Below are 17,340 nucleotides of genomic sequence, written 5' to 3'. Positions count from 1 at the left end.
TGCAAACCTGTTTCCTGCTGATAGCCATCCCTAAGCTCTTGCTGGGGCATCTTGGAATGTCTTAGAAAGGTCGCCACTAACACAGAATTTGAAGAGAATGCTTACTCTGCCTTGACTGATTCTACTCTTGTCCTGCCTTTTATTTAGCTGTGTTGTTAACATTCTTTGTATACACCTGAGGCAGAATTACCCTCCAGGACTCCTTGGCAGGGGTGGGGGATTGTCTGTCTTCTGTGTGTCCTTAGAATTTCTCTATCTGATTTTAGGCTTAAGGTTAGCTGAGCAACTGGGCCGAAGAGAAGATGAAGCCAAAATTCGCCATGGTCTTGGCCTCTCCCTTTGGGCTAGTGGGAATCTGGAGGAGGCCCAACACCAGGTGAGCAGGAGAACCCCTGTCCCAAGTGGATTTTTTTTCCAGAAGCATGGAAGGCCTTGGGATTACTGTCCTAGTATTGACGACATTCGCTAGAAGGTGCTAACCTCTACACTTGGGTTGACGTACAGGATCAACAGAAGTGTTGAACCATAGTCAAGATTCTTGCTCACTTGTATGATAGATTTTTCAGTGATTTCTTTGGAATTCTTGTGTTATGTGCTACCATTCCTCATTAAATCTTAATATGAAATTACATACATTTTATGACAGAAGTAATTCAAGAATTCATGATTGGATTTAATGTCTTCATAGGTTTCTAGACATATCGGTAGATATTTCCCTCTCTCTCACACACCCACACACCCATACACATACACGCACCCATACACACACAGACACACGCACAGAGTTCATGTGTCTGCATATGCACAAATAGTTGAAGAGACGCCCACTCTCATGCTGGCTCTGGAGACTGGGAAGATCCTAGAGTTGGGGTTCCTCTGTCAAGCTGAAGGAGTTGTGAGATGACGTCATCCAAAATCACACACTCAACTGCTTAGGCAGTGTGTGAGTAATGACTGCTGAGGCATTGTGCTAGGCCCAGGGGCACAAGGACAGGTGAATCAAGGCTCCTATCAGAGGTACTCACAGGAATTGAGGAGGTGATGTGACTGAACTTGTGTCATGGCCTCCTGGAATGTGATGGTATTTTACTCTCCTTTTTATTTATTTATTTATTTAAGATTTTTATTTTATTTATTTGACATAGAGAGAGACAGCCAGCAAGAGAGGGAACACAGGCAGGGGGAGTGGGAGAGGAAGAAGCAGGCTTCCAGCGGAGGAGCCCGATGTGGGGCTTGATCCCAGAATGCCGGGATCACGCCCTGAGCCGAAGGCAGATGCTTAATGACTGAGCCACCCAGGCACCCTTTTACTCTCCTTTTTAAACTATTAAAGGCAGTTTAAAGAATTCTTTAGTTCCTTGTTTAAAAAATTAAAATTTATATTACTATAGCGATTTGCAGTTTTCAAGTACTGTCACTCACTGATTTTATTCCTCGAATAACTCTGTGAGGTAGAATGATAACCATCCCCTTTATAGAAGAGAAGGAACCGAGGCTCCAAGTCTTGCCCAAGGTCACAGGATGAATTAGTGGTAGAGTTGGGGATACTAAATCTAAAAGTCTCTTAGTCTTGGAATTCTATTTTTTAAATTTGCATGAACTTAAAATTGGATATTATTTCCTACATATGAATATTAGAAAAAAGTCTTATGGAGCAGCAGGACAGTGTCTCTGTAGGGATGTCGAGCATCTGGTCCTGTCGGTGTCCCTATGAGCAGGTGTGGCTTCGGGAGAGCTTGTCCTGGGAAGACCTGCCCCTGGTCTCTGTGGCGGAGGGCAGTGTTTGATTAGGCTAAACTGCCTGCAAAAAGCTGACCTCCTCCTGAAAGGGTAGTTGTCTGCACCTCCTTCCCCCCCACCACCAGCCCGCCAGCCTTGTCCATTTCCAGCCTGCCTGCTCTGTGCCCGCTCTCACTCTGGCCCTGGGGCTGGGGTGGGGGGGAGGTAAATTATGGTTGCTTGATGACAAAGGGAGAGGCTTTTTGTTTGTGTTCATCAAAATCAGCACTTGGTTGGATTAATAGCTGTTTTTTTTCCTTGCAACTTGCAGACTAGAAGTCCATAACCTCTGTGTTTTAGATCCCTCTAAGTGAGCACATAAAGTGTGATTTCCTGGGTGTGATCTGATACGATGCCTCTTCCGGTCCACAAGGACCTACCTGGAAATAAAGATTGATCCTTTCAAACCTCTTAGAAAACTGTTTTTAGATTGGGGCACCAAGTGGGTGCAGAAGTTGTCTCTGGTCAGTGAACAGCTGGACAGCGGTTTCTGGGGAATGAATGACATTCTTTGTCCCCTCCTTGCAGCTCTACAGGGCATCGGCCTTGTTTGAAACAATCCGACATGAGGCGCAGCTGAGCACAGACTACAGACTCTCCCTCTTTGACCTGCAGACTTCATCCTACCAGGCCTTGCAGCGGGTGCTCGTCAGCCTGGGTGAGAACGGCCGGGGTTCCCATTTCTTGCGAGCGCGCCCGCGTGTCTGAGTCGTTCTGGGGTTGCTGGGGCAAAAACTGATTCGTTGTTACAACAGGCCGTGAAGCCACAACTGCAATCCAGTCATCGAACTTGTGTTCGTTAATTCAGCAAATATTTATAGAGCACGTACCACGTGCTGTGTGCCAGCCCTGGGAATGAAAGTCAAGAAGGCCTGGCTCCCGACTCCAGAAGCATTTAGCCTGGTGAAAGAAGTCAGTGAGTCCAGCACGATGTGACTGATGCTTAGGGTAAAAGAAACTCAGGTGCTGTGAAAACAAAGTGTTTTGGCAGGCAGACCCAGGAGCCAGAGAAAGTGTCCTGGGGCTAGAGATGCTTGAGCCAGCTGTCCCCCTCAGGTTCCCTCCCACCATTGACACCTGGGGAGAGTACCTGAGAAGATGCCTGGCCTCTTCCCGCTTTCCTTTGCCACATATGTTTTCTGTTTGCTGTCTAGTAAATGTTTTTACTCTCTGGGTCTGCTTTCTGGGCTGTGACTAGTCAGTGATAACTCTCCCAGTCCTGTGTGTGGCATCATGCTGGGGCAGCATGCATTACCCTCACCGGGGCCTCCACTGTCTGTCACCCTCTTCCAGCTGCCCTGGCCTCTGCCTCTTGTCAGGCCGGTCCAGTTCTGCAGACCATTTCCCCCAACCCAGAGCTCGGGTGGAAGAGGTCCTCACCAGAACTAACAATGTCTTTGAAGTTGGGTGTTGAGGCCTTGTCAGTAATAGCCTGTCCTTTGCTGTGTGTATCTGAATGCCCAGACTTCCCCCTTGAAAAATGTATCTATTAAATGTGCTCATTGCCTGAGATTACAATTTATTATCTATTATAATCACAGTGTTAAGTCTGCCTAACACTTCGGGGCCGATTTTCCAATGTGCACAGAAATCATTCCTGCTGTTCCAGTTAATAACTTAATAGGGTAAAGAAGACATTTGCATACACACATGTAAATCCCCACTTTCTACTGATTCTGGAGCTGCAGGAAGCTAGGCATCCTCGAAGTGCTGTTGGAGCTGCAAAATCTGGTCTCCTGCCTCTGCCTGCTCTCTCTTTGGACCCTAGCTCGAGCAAATCTTCCATATCTATATTTATGATGCAAGCAAATCCTCTGCATTGTATTCCTTCTCAATACTCTAAACAATCCTTACTTGAAAGTATGTTGCTTTATACTTTTGGTGCCCTCATGTGTGTGCATTTAGCTTTTAAACTAGATAACAGACTAGTCTCTTAGGGAAAGTGGGATCAGGAATTGGATTGAAAGACTGAGGAAAAGCTTTGAAAGAGAGAAGCAGTTTCAAAGAACTAAAGACTTCAGAGGTTTAAACCCTCTGCCCGTGGGGACTGGAAGAGAAGAGAAGCGAATGTGTGGGAGCCTGGAATGGAATGAGGTCTCAGCTCTAACAATAACATCACCTGTTATATATGTGGTACTTTGAATAACCCATCCAGGCATCCTCACATACAGCACCTCGGTTAACCTTTACAGTAGCCCTTTGAGATAGGCAAGGCCACTGTTAGGACCCTCCTTTTGAGCCGAGGTCAATGAAAGGGCATAGGACACACTCAGCGGAGGGACTGGCAGGTGTAAAGGCACAGAGGTATCACTTGGGCCGGGGGTGGGGGTGTGCTAGTGGGGCTGGACAGTGCAACGCGTAGAGGGGCTGCATTGAAGAGAGAGCCAGGTCCTGTAGGCTTATCTGCCAAGGACAAGTCAGAATCAAAGTTGAGCAGGGAAGTGAGAGGGTAACCAGCACGCAAAGCATTAGGTCCAAATAGCTAAAGTGAATGGGGTCGGATGCCAGGAGGCCAGGGAGGAACTCAGGATGTGGATCAGAGAACAGGCAGGGCTGAAGACCATCCTCTGAACAAAGTTGGTTCTTTGGGGGTGTCACTGTCGATGGGGAAAGCCCAATGGCTTAGGGTGATGGGAGAATCTGAAAATGTGGGGTGCTGTTATAAGAGTGGTGCTGTTCCCATCATCTGAGGCAGGGGGTTGGCACAGAGACTGTGCCCCACAGAGGAGTGCAGAGACACGTTTCTGCCCAGCATCTCTGTACCTGATAGCCCTCTGTGGATAAACACACTCCCCCAGGGATTCCTCACTGTGTGGCTTTTGTGTCCTAGGCCATCATGATGAAGCCCTAGCTGTGGCAGAAAGAGGACGGACGCGGGCGTTTGCCGATCTTTTGGTAGAACGACAAACAGGACAACAGGACTCCGACCCCTACTCCCCAGTCACTATTGACCAGATCTTAGAGATGGTTAATGGCCAGAGGGGACTAGTGCTTTACTATTCCCTGGCCGCAGGCTACCTGTATAGCTGGCTGCTTGCTCCTGGGGCAGGTAAGATCTCCTTCTATGGGAGCTGGGCAATTAAGACACTAGACTGGGAGAGTCTAATGAATAGAGGGAGAAGAGGTGCATTACCATAGATCAGACTAAGGAGCTGATATCGGCTTTCAGCAAAACCTCAGCCATGGCGGATATTCTGTGGTGGGGCATTCAATTAATAAGACAGCCCAGCTTTCTCATTCCCCCAAGAAATCGCTGCTCCTCGCTGGTGAATGTGGAAGCATTTATCAAGGAACATGAAGAACAGGAGGATTAATTTCACCAGCAGCCCTATTTTTAGACAGCTGTTGTTCATTAGCTAATAAAGCAATGCCTGTAAGTCCTAACGAGTTCTTTCTAGCTATGATTTAATAATTGTGACCCTTTGTCATGGTAAAGTTAGAGAGACTAAAATGATAATGGCAGCTCTTATCACAGTATATAAATGAAGTCTTATGCTTGAAATTTCCGAGTTTAGCAGAACCCACTTTAACCAGTTCTGTTGTAAATCTATTTCCGAAGTAAAAATCCCCTTTGATTAAATCAGCATTAAATGTTCAGGCTGTAACTGTTTCACTAAATACAGAACCACTAATTAGCTGTTAGGGCCATATTTTTTGCATGATAAAATGCTGATGGCTTTACCATGTTGGAGACACACCAGATCCAATTAGAGTTTATTGACTGGGGAAGTGGATCTTATAATTGGGAATCTTGAAGAATGGGCTTCTTGAATATCTGTAAGCCAATTTCAGAAAGTTCAACTGCCAGGGAGAATTGACAAGATTTTCTTGATTGTGTTTCAGTCCCTTTGATTTAAAAAAAAAAAAAAAATGATGGCTGGATGACAACTCTCAGATGCCCGTTGCGTTCTGAGCACTCGTGCCTGTACATTCGGTGCCTTGGCATTCTTTTTTATAATCTTTTGCCCTCAAGTTCATGTTTTTTACGGGCTTTCCATAAAGAACATTCTTACCTCTGACCTTTCTGTGCTGAAGGTTTTAGTTGTGATGTTCATGGTGGTTGGTGAGTGTCAGCTGCAGTGGCATGAATCCCTGTGTATGCCGGCCCCTCAGAGGGGCCCTGATGCCTAGGAGGACATGGCTGATGATGGAGCTATCAGGCTCTTTCTCTCTGTCATTGTTATGTTTGGGGGACATGGTTTGACAGGTGGTATGTCCAAATCCCTGTAATAATGAGCCATGTATAATGAGGCTCCCATTGTTTCTCTTTCCCGTCCTCTTTGCTCTTAATGAGACTCTGAAGCTTTCACTGGGGCTCTAATCCAATCGGAGAGGACTAGCGTTTTCCAGGGCTGACACACCTCATTACCATTTGAGAATATGTCCTGTGTTTATTGCCAGAAAACCACTATGGATTGCTTCAGTTTCATGCAGCCATAATTTTTTTGCTCCTTTAATCCATTAATGATGGTTGACCAGTTAGTCTTATTTAAAAATGGTTTAAAATATTTTTATCTGGCCTTTGTACGACGACATATTTATTTTGACTAGCTTTTGTGAAATAAAAGGCCTTTGAGTAACACAGTTTCTACTTGGCTATTTATATTTTTGTTCAAGATTTCCGTTTCTGGGGAAAATACACCTTGGCATGCTCATGCACCATTCGGGAAAGAAAACTTTCCCTAGTTGGTGCTTCTGAGAAGCATCTGTTTGGAAATACATACGAAGGAGTCATCATTCCACGAGCTGCTGAATTTAGTGTTAAGAGCAAAAGCCTTATCTTGAATTCCCTGGTTTCAAGCACCAAACCTGATGATGAAAGCTGTAGAAATGAGTACTAACCAAATGCCGGAAAGCCCTATCAAGACCTCGGATTTCAGGACTTCTTCACATGGTTTGGTTGGCATGCTTGCCCAAGAGGGCTAGCCCCTGCCTCCAGCCCTACCTCCCGTCACCCTGGTCTTGCATAATGTTGGCTGTGCCCGTCTGGTTTCAGGAATTCTGAAGTTTCACGAACACTACCTGGGTGATAATGCGGCGGAAAACTCCAGTGACTTCCAGGCCGGCAGCAGCGCGGCTCTTCCAACAGCCACCAGCTCGGCCCTCGAGCAGCACATCGCCAGTGTGCGAGAGTCCCTGGGGGTAGAGTCTTACTACTCAAGGCAAGTAATACAATGTTCCCAGTCCCATCTTCAGATACAATCTCAGGGGTATTGGGGTTTTTTTCTCTCTTTCTTTTGTAAACATCCTATTTGAGCTAAATGGAAGAAATCTATGGAATTTGCACTTTATGCGAAGTCTGTTCACAGTTGCTGCAGGAGAAACAGATATGTGTCTCTGGAGGGCGACCCCTTCATGGGCTGTCTTTATTCTTTCTGGTCATTTCCTTTCAGATAGGGAAAGGTCTCCTCAGAGATGCGCATTTTCTAAGGAGGGTTTGTTTGTAGGACATTTAAACCTACACATGACTTTGAATTTAACATACCAGCTAATTAAAACTGATGCGGTGGGTTATAAACCAATTAATAATGGGTTTGTTTGTACTACGGCCGTTTGAGAGAGTAACTGAACACTAGTGACAGGATCTGTGCATTGTGGGGCTGAGGTGCAGGAAAGTTGAACTCCCAGCATCGAGAATAGAGATGGGAAGCGCTTTTCACAAAGATTGTAAACGTTATATGCTTACGGAGACATTTTATCACGATTGACTATTTTACATGCAGAACATAATTTCCACAAGCACCCTGCTGCTGGAGAAAATAGAAAGAAGAGGGAGCCACAGAGCTGGGTGGTCACCAGATTTTCAGGCATCTCAGCCCTCCGTCCTGTGCTCAATAAGTGTCAAGAAGGTCTGTGTGTCAGAGAATCTTGGGTTAGCTTGGTGTCAGGTCCCAGGGAGATCTGCTTGTCTCTTGAATGATTTCACTAGCAATCATGGAAATCCTAAGATATCACCCTAATTCTTTGGAGATGCTTATCCCAGACTCCCGAGTGTGTGTTGGTCAGTGCCAGCAGCTGGGCTGATCTTTGGGGGTGCTTATAAAGCTGGGGACAAGTTCTTAGATGAACTTGGATAATGTAATGTCAAGAGTGGAAGGTGCTTTCGGGTCTTCTAGCTGAACTCCTTCATTTAACAGAAGCCAGCACGGAATAAGACTGCTGACAGCCAAGTTCGTGTCAGAGCTAGGATCACAACAATAGAGATCTCACCCAGACTCCCAGGCCACTGCTTGTTCTGTTTTTAATTATCAAAATTAATATCATATTTGAGAAAATAGCCGAAACATGTAAGAATGTCATCTCCGGCTTCTGTGTGTGTGAAGTATGAGCAGGCTTCAGCCACATGCACACATCGTTGTCTTGTTTCTTCTATGACCGCGGAGCGTCCTGGAGCATCCCTTTGCTTAACCCTGGGTAGCAGGGCTTGATGGTGTGGTAACCCCAAGAACTCGGAAGTACGGCTGTTCTCTGAAATGTAATTATACGTGACCATAAAATAGGTTAGGCCAGGCGTGTACAAAGCTTCTTCGGCAGCAGAATGGCACTGCCAGCCTGATTCCACTGTAACCTGACCAGAGTTATTGCCGATCCAAAGTGTTAATGGGGCACCTGGGTGGCTCCGTCGGTTAAACATCTGCCTTTGGCTCAGGTCGTAATCTCGGGGTCCTGGGATCGAGCCCCACATCAGGCTCCCTGCTCGGTGGGGAGCCTGCTTCTCCCTCTCCCTCTGCTGTTCCCTGTGCTTATACTCTCTCTCTCTGTCAGATAAAGAAATTAAAAAATTATTTAAAAAAAAACAACAAAACCCCAACAAAGTTAGTGTTAAAAGGATGGTTGGCCGGGAGTAGAAACACAAAATGAAGGGGAGAGAGGAGGGCAGATTTGGGCAGTGCTCATTTCTGACACTGTCAAAGGGAAAGAGAATCTTGGCTAAGGGACTCAAAGTCCCATTGAAAGGCTGTTCCCACAGTAGACCTGCAGTCCTCATGCTCTCTTATCCTTCCGTCCTTCCCTCCCTTCCACAAGTATTGGAACACTTGCTATGTACTATGTGCACTAGAGATCAGGAGTAAGGTGGTGAGTAAGGCAGACATGGCTCCTATTCCCAGGGACCTGAAAGACTGGAAACAACAGAGCATAAAAAACCTTTTAATTAAAATTGTTGTAGTGCTTAAAGGAAAATGCAGGGTGGATCAAGATGTGTAAGTGGGGCTGGGAAACCTATCTGGAGCAGTTGGGGAAGCTTCCTTGGGGAAGGGATATTGGAGCTGAGCTCCAAAGGATGAAGAGAAATAGAGGAGATGAAGGCCACCCAAGCAGTTGCACAAAGGCCTTCAGTAACCATGTGGAGAAGACCTCTCAGGTCGTCCCCCTGCCTTCCCTTGTTCAGGTCCTGTGATTCTCGTCAAACCTTCTGATTATCATTTGATTTCTCCCGTAAGTCTACTTGTGAATAGAGAACGTGCATAAGAAACTGGCATTCTGGTCTGTACAACTCTGCTTGGTTAATGAACGTGGGCTCTCAAGAGGCAAAGCCTTTTTGAGCACATTAATATCCAATTTTCAAATTTGTAAGACCACAGTCCAGAGCTTGCTCTGAGATGAGATCATGAAGGGACACAAGCGTGCACCGCCTCCCATTTGAAACTTCTGCACGTGCAGAGGCGGTGACCACACCTGGGTCATCTCTGTCCAAACCAACCCTGATAGGGCTCAGCCTGCGTGAAAATATAGATTTTACTTGATCCCAATTTTCATGGTTCTATATTAAAATTCATCATAAGAAGGAAGGGGACTACCCTTTGACTGTTCCCAGTGCCTGCCCCTACCCCCGATCGGGCACTATGTTTAACTCCAAACACTTGTGCCTATGCAGTTATTTTCTATGATCCTGGAGGTTGAGTGATTTTGCTTCCAGGTGACTTTTGAATTGAAAACAATGACTTTTGGGCTATAGTTCAGCTCTTCATCAATGGAAGGGAGAGAGGAGAGACTGTAACTTACATAATTCCCCACATTAATCTTTTCCTCTCTGCTCTATACAGAAAGCTAACAAGTTAGGATGAGTCCTTAGGGTTCTGTCTCTAGAATGTCGGGTGGCTTGATGCTTAGCATGACTTGGTTGGGCTGCCCTTGATAGCCTCAATACCCAGTTCAGACTGCCAGAAATAAGGTCTTTTCTGCTGCTTTGGACTAGTCTTATTAGAAATTTGTTCTTATTTTGTGAGCTTAAACTCAAAATTGAACACTTCAGTGGCATGGTTTGAATTTACTAGAATGGAGTTTTATGAGACTCGGGTTTTTGTCTCACAGTTTCAAGAAAACAGTATGAAAATTTCAATGACATCTATAAAATTTTTAAATATTTTAAAAGTCATAATGCTTAATAATAGTAAAGATGCAGTGAATGAGCAGTCTCATACAGTAGGGATATAAATTGGTCTAGACTTTCTAAAAATAATTTGCTAGTAATAACAAAAATCTTAAAGTATTCATGCCTTTTTACCCCCAAATTCTCATTTTGGAAGTGGAGTAAAGAGGTATTCATAGGAGTATTTATAATAGGTCTATATATTATAGAAAATAAATTTTATTTATTTATTTATTTATGGGGGAGGGGCAGAGGGAGAGGAGACAGAGAATCTTAAGCAGGCTTTATGCTCAGTGTGGAGCCCAATGCAGTGCTTGATCTCACGACCCTGAGATCATGACCTGAGCTGAGATCAAGGGTCAGATTCTTTTTTTTTTTTTTTTAAGATTTTATTTATTTATGTGACACAGAGACAGCCAGCGAGAGAGGGAACACAGCAGGGGAGTGAGAGAGGAAGAAGCAGGCTCCCAGCGGAGGAGCCCGATGTGGGACTCGATCCCGGAACGGGATCACGCCCTGAGCCGAAGGCAGACGCTTTTTAACAACTGCGCCACCCAGGCGCCCCAAGGGTCAGATTCTTAACCGACTGAGCCACCCAGGTGCCCCATTATAGAAAATTTTAAAAACCTAAATGTCCACAGTAATTGAATGTCAAATTATTTTCTATCTATCCAATATAGTATTATATCATAATTAAAATTATGTTTACAGAGAATTTTTAATCACATAGCTGAAATTATGACAAAATAGTAAGGGAAAAAATAAGATATAGAATTATTACATATAGTGTAATTTAAATTTTGTAATATATACACAATATGGGTATGAAAAGTAAGAAAAAAATCCTTGGAAGGAAATAGGCTGTAGCGTTAGTGGTAATTATAGGTGGATGGTGGAATTACAGATGCTTGGTATTTTATTCTTTATACCATTCCTTATTTCAGTTTTTTCACAATGGACATACATTACTTTTTAATTTAGAAATAAAGCCATGAATAAGCAACTCTATTATTCGAAGGGGAAAAAAGAAACCTTTTACAGGAATCAGTTTACAGAGAATAAAATCCAAGTTTTAGAGCTTGGCACCATGATCTAGCTCTCGGAAGGCATTCTGAGCTTATTTTCCATCTTGTCTCTTGGTGAACACCATGCTCCGGCTACCATACCTTCTTCTCCTTTCTCTAAATGTACCCTGTGCTGCCTTCTCAGGCATCTTTAACCTCCGAACCCGTAGGTGCAGCTGCCCACCAAACATCTCTGCATGGAAATCTTCCAGGAATCTCTAGTCTAAAATATCTAAATCCCAACTCTTAAGTTTCCCCGTTTCCCTCCTCAATCACAGTCACTGTAATATGTACCACATTAACAGAATGAAGAACAAAAACTACATGATGATCTCAACAGATGCAGAAAAGACATTTGACAAAATTTAAACACCCTTTCATGATAAAAAACAAAACCAAAAGACAACACTCAACAAACTAGGAAAAGAAGGAAATTACCTCAACATAAATAAAGACCATGTATGAAAAGCTTGCAACTAATATCCTACTCATTGATGAAAACTGAAAGCTTTCCTTCTAAGATCAGGAACAAGGCAAGGGTACCCTCTCTTGTCACTTCTATTCAACATAGTATTGGAAGTCCTAACCACAGCAATTGGGCAAGAAAAAGAAATAAAAGTCCTCCAAATTGCAAAGGAAGAAGTAAAATTATGTCCGTTCACAGGTGACATGATATTATATGTAGAAAACTCTAAAGATTAGAACTAATGAACAAATTTAGCAGAGTTCTAGGATACAAAATCAATACTCAAAAATCAGTTCATGTCTGTATACTAACAATGAATAATTGTTAGAAGGAAATTAAGTAAACAACCCCATTTATAATAGCATCAAAAAGAATGAAATACTTAGGAATAAATTTAACTCAAGAGGTGAAAGACTTATATACTGAAAACTGCAAAATATTGCTGAAAGAAATTAAAAGAGACAAATAAATGGAAAGACATCCATGTTCATGGATTAGAAGAACTAATATTGTTAAAATGTCCATACTACCCAAAGCAATCTATAGATTCAATGTAATCCCTATCAAAATTCTGATGATATTTTTTACAAAAATAGAAAAACAAAATCCTAAGTTCATACGGAATCTCAAAGGACCCAAAAAAGCTGAAGCAATTTTGAGGAATCAGAACAAAGCCACACACTTCCTGATTTTAAAACATCACACACTACGGTAATCAAAATGGTGAGGTACTAACACAAAGACAGAGACACACAGGCTAATGGAATAAAATTGGGAAAACTGGATATCCGCATGCCAACGAATGAAGCTGGACCCTTGTCTTACACCATATATAAAAGTTAACTTGAAATGAATTAAAAAACTAAAGCATAAGACCTGAAAGTATAAAACTCCTAGGAAAAGCTTCCTGGCATTGGATTTGGCAACGATTTCCTGAATATGACACCAGAAGCCCAGGTAACAAAAACAAAATCACACAAGTGGGACTATATCAAATTTAGATTTCTACAATCCAAGGGAAACAGTCAACAGAGTGAAAAATCAACTTATAATATGGGAGAAAATATTTTCAAACCATCGATCTGATAAGGGATTAATCTTTAGAATATGTAAAGAACTCCTACAACCTAACAACAACAACAACAAATAATCTGATTTGAAAATGGACAAAGGACTTGAATAGACATTCTCCAGAGAAGATACACAGATGGCCAACAAGCACCTGAGAAGGTGCTCAGCATCGCTAATCATCAGGGAAATGCAAATCAGAACCACAATGAGATGCATATCCCCTCACACCCATTACGATGGCTGCTATCGAAAAGACAGGAGGTAACACGTATTGGCAAAGATGTGGAGCAGTCAGAACCCTTGTGTTCTGTTGGTGGGAATGTAAAATTCTGCAGCCACTATGGAAAACAGTATGGGGATATGTTTTTTACCACAAGGAAGAAAGGTATAAAGAATACATTTAAATCCACCCACTGTGTTTCCATCACTGTAAGCACAGTGCAGGTCCTCATCGTCTCCTGAATCACTGCCACCACCTTCTCTCTCGGCCTTCCAGTCCCCTTCCTTCACTCAGAGTGACCTTTCACAGATGTATTCGAGACTATGCTTCCTTGTTCTCCCCATCTCAGAGCGTCCCAAACTCATCACAAAGCATCCCCCTCAAAGCTTCTGATGTTTTTTAGATTTCACATTCCTTATGGCAGCCTGCAAGCCCAGGTGATCTCGCCTGTCTGCCCTTTGAATGGCACCTCTGGTCCTTCTGTTTGACATGTCTCTGTGTGGCCCCCCCAGCCTCCTTTCCCCACCAAGGCTATTCCAAGGGCTGTCCCATTTTGAGGTTTACCTCCTGCCCTTCCTTCTCTCTGTAAAGTTCTGCCCACTGCCGTTGGTATGGCTGGTTCCATCTCATCCTTCCAACTCCTGCTTCCATGGTAAGTCCTCAGAAAGGCCTTTCAGAAGCTTCATTGTTGGTTTCATTCACCTCCACATATCCAGTGCCTGGGGCAGTCCTGCCACAGAGCATATGCTTAATAAATGTTTTAGTGAGCGACTGGTTGGCTCTCTGAATGCATTAAGTACTTCTCCCCGCTGCCCAGAATTGCCCTACTTTTCCTATAGATATTCTAATCACCCGTGAGAACCCTGTTCAAATCTCCCACCGTTTCCTTGAGGACCACCCAGAGACCCTAAGTCCAAATGAGGTTTTTGCTCCCCCTCTGAGGTGCCTAATAATAGCACTTACTCCGTCCTTCCTTATTTCGTAATCACCTGACTTGTGTGTCTTCCCAGGCAGATGGTGATACCATGGGAAGCAGGTACTGTGTCCTCTCCAAATGCTCCCTGCTAACACAGTGCCTGGCCTGTAGCGGGATGTCCATAAATGTGAATTTCAGTCACCGGAAGATGTGCTGTGAGCACACTCTCTGTTCATGCTGGGCCGACTTACTGACTCTCTTTTTCTAGTGGAGGTAAAATACACTGTGCCCCTAGAAATTGAGTCCCTGTGCCTTGGGGAGCACCTTCATTCAATTACCCGCAGCCTGGCTGTGGTGTCCTTGTTATTCTACAGACCGTTCTTGCTTTCCTTAATGGCATCTTGCTGCTGAAAGGAAGTGCAGTGCTACAAAGGAGTTTCTGAAAATGGATTTAAAATAAAAGAACTGCTTTTATTAAGTGTTTAATAAGAACTTCCAGTCTCTTCCTTCCTCCCAGATCAAAAGAGGCGCGGATTGAAACCACTGTATAGAACATGAACCTCCCATAAGGGAGATGTTATGAATTTCAAAACACATCTTCAGTTTTTAATTCTCATATTTAGCCCAAGCCTTGCTGTTTCCTGGGCACTTGGGACAGTGCAGTGACACTCTGGCGACATTAAGCTGACTGGTGAGAACACTAGTAAGTCTGGAAGGAGCGCTCCCAAGGGATTTTAAATAAATTGCAATCATAGGCTGCCCTTATAATAGGGGAAATATTCCTTCATTGTAATGAATATTAAACCTTGATAAATTACAGCTGTTATTTTTGTTTCTTTCGATGCTTTTCTGTATTTCTTATTTTTTTACAGCAGGTTATTTTTATAATCCAGTGCATTTTTTTGATTTCATGGATTAATTTAGGTTGTACCAGTTTGCAAACGCTGATGACTTCAGTTAGTTCTAGACTGATCACAAGCGGCAACTGTTAAATCTGACAGTGAGGAGATGTGGGTCCATGAGATACCTCATATGCGGCTGGCGAGAGAGTAAATGGGCACAACCACATCAGAAGACAGGTTAGCATTACCTTCTAAAGCTGAATATTGACTTAGCCTTTGACCCAGGTCTACACCATAGGCATACTATCCAAGAGAGGCTCTTTTACATGAGCAAGAATTTTCAGAATTGCCCTGTAAACAATAGCAAAATGCTGGAAACTCACATGCCATCAGTAAGAGAGTGGACGAGTAATAGTCCCAAAATGAATATTAAGCCTCAAAGAGATAAGCCACCGGGAACCCAAAGATGTGGCTAAATCTTAGAAATATCATCAATGAATAAAAGCAGATCCTCAGATATTACCTATGGCATGAAGTCCTTTTAATAGAGTTAAAACAACTATAAAAATATGCTTTTAGGAATATAGCTAGATGCAATAAAATTTGTATAGAAAGGACAGAGGACGATGGCTATAGGATTTGGGATGGGACTTTCCTCGGGCTAGGGAGGTAAGGGATGGGCTCCATGGGAGGTAACGAACGATAAGATGTATGTTATTCTCTGGCTTTTGTTTTGGGTAGTGGTTTTGTGAGCACTCGTTAAATTATTAAAAAATTACTGAGTAAATCAATGAAAGCAGGCCATGCATGGATCAATGATGAAAGGGTGTCAGGAACCGAAGATTATGATTAATCCAATCCCAAAGAGATTCCCCCCACCCCCAAAAAAGAAAAAAAAAACAACAACCAGGGTTTCTAAAACAAATCGCAAACGCAAGATTGCCTAGGACATATTTAATCCATGTAAATGAACAATTGATAGATTGCTTTAAATTATCTGTATCTGTTGTTTTAAAAGCAAGTACCCACACATTGTCATTGTCATATTGTTGGCTTATTTTAAGTTACAGCTGATATTTGAAAGTTTAAAATTATCTTTAAAATATTTTCTTTTTTTCTTTAAGATGTTATTTATTTGTTTGACAGAGAGACAGTGAGAGAGGGAACACAAGCAGGGGGAGTGGGAGAGGGAGAGGGAGAAGCAATCTCCCTGTGGAGCAGGGAGCCCGATGCGGGGCTCGATCCCGGAACCCTGGGATCATGACTAAGCCGAAGGCAGACGCTTAATGACTGAGCCACCCAGCCACTCCTATAATATTTTCTAATTCTGGCTTTTTGCTAATCAAGGCTGACCTCCCAATCAATCCAAACTAGTAAATTATCATTTTAAAAATCAAATATTGGGGCGCCTGGGTGGCACAGCCGTTAAGGGTCTGCCTTCGGCTCAGGGCGTGATCCCGGCGTTCTAGGATCGAGCCCCACATCAGGCTCCTCCGCTATGAGCCTGCTTCTTCCTCTCCCACTCCCCCTGCTTGTGTTCCTCTATCGCTGGCTGTCTCTATCTCTGTCAAATAAATAAATAAAATCTTTAAAAAAAAAAAAATAAAAATCAAATATTTTCTTCTTATCCCAAATTGTTGCCAGAATTATGTGGAGTAAAAATGGATATAATAATTTGGGGGCATTTATTTTGTTTCTTAAAACGAAGGGTTTCCAGTTTCATTCTAAATTAGAGTAGGTTACCATTTTGAAAGTATTTTATGCATGTGTAGTCAGTCTGGGCCAGAGCTGGTTCTGAGCCTGGAGATATATGCATGAAGAATAGCTGGAATTCTTGGCCTTACAGTAGCTCACAGTGTGAAACGTGCAACAAATGTGTAAATTATTAATCCACCATGTGCAAAATGTTATGATAAAGGTCTAAACAAAGAAGGCTGCGCCGCGCTCCGCCTACTTGGAGGTAAGTTCAAGAGGCCTCCAGGGAGGTGACGTTTGAGCTGGGCCTGGGAGAGTGAGGGGAGAAAAGTCACTGTGAGCAGAGGAATTCCTCGTGTAGAGGAAGGAAAGGCCCATGGCCTCCAGATAATGAATGGTGGGTGCAAGAGAAGGTCCATCTGTCCCGTGCTGTAGAATTGTTGTCCTCTGCCTCACAGCCACTCAGCTGCTGCCTCCTGGGGTTCACTTCTTCCTTGCAAGATCTGAAGGTGGGCTCCCTTTCTGATGGGGTGGGTTTGCCTGTCTGGGGCTCTTATGTCCTGTCTTCTTGGGACATGGCTGGGTTCCAGGAGGCAGGCTTTCTCTATGAGGTGACTCACCCAGGCTTGGTTATCCATGCTTGAGAAGAAGATGATGCCAGTTTAGGCATTACATCACTGAAGAGACACAGCTGCAGAAATGAGTGGAACGCACTAGAGACTGATCTTATGCCCCTGATTCCCAGATTTAGATTCCTTCCAAAAGGCTGAGTACAAAATAAATCCAGAAAGTTCCATTCAGTAAGCGTCTTAGGGTGTCAGCAGCTTAGCAAGGGTAAGTGTAGTTGGTCTTGTTGTCTGACCTCTGAAGTAGCTAAATTGAATCCCCTTTTGTAGGTCTCGTGAACTTTTTAAAA

At 43.5% G+C, this 17,340-nt stretch overlaps 1 protein-coding gene across 3 annotated transcripts in view; it reads left to right on the top strand.

Annotated features, from left to right (window-relative positions):
- The window catches only part of TTC28 (tetratricopeptide repeat domain 28), a 590,823-nt gene that overhangs the window by 485,443 nt on the left and 88,040 nt on the right, over positions 1-17,340 (top strand). For all 3 annotated transcript variants that reach the window (XM_044379027.3, XM_057306077.1, XM_057306078.1), the window contains 4 exons: positions 267-376; positions 2,308-2,437; positions 4,610-4,828; positions 6,776-6,941. In XM_044379027.3, coding sequence (XP_044234962.1) covers positions 267-376; positions 2,308-2,437; positions 4,610-4,828; positions 6,776-6,941 — 625 coding nt within the window. The remainder of the gene's footprint in view (positions 1-266; positions 377-2,307; positions 2,438-4,609; positions 4,829-6,775; positions 6,942-17,340) is intronic.

Source organism: Ursus arctos, unplaced genomic scaffold (genome assembly GCF_023065955.2).
Source record: "Ursus arctos isolate Adak ecotype North America unplaced genomic scaffold, UrsArc2.0 scaffold_34, whole genome shotgun sequence".
Lineage (NCBI taxonomy): Eukaryota > Metazoa > Chordata > Mammalia > Carnivora > Ursidae > Ursus > Ursus arctos.
Note: the sequence above shows the minus strand (reverse complement) of the source record. Positions and strands in the feature narration are given on the sequence as shown.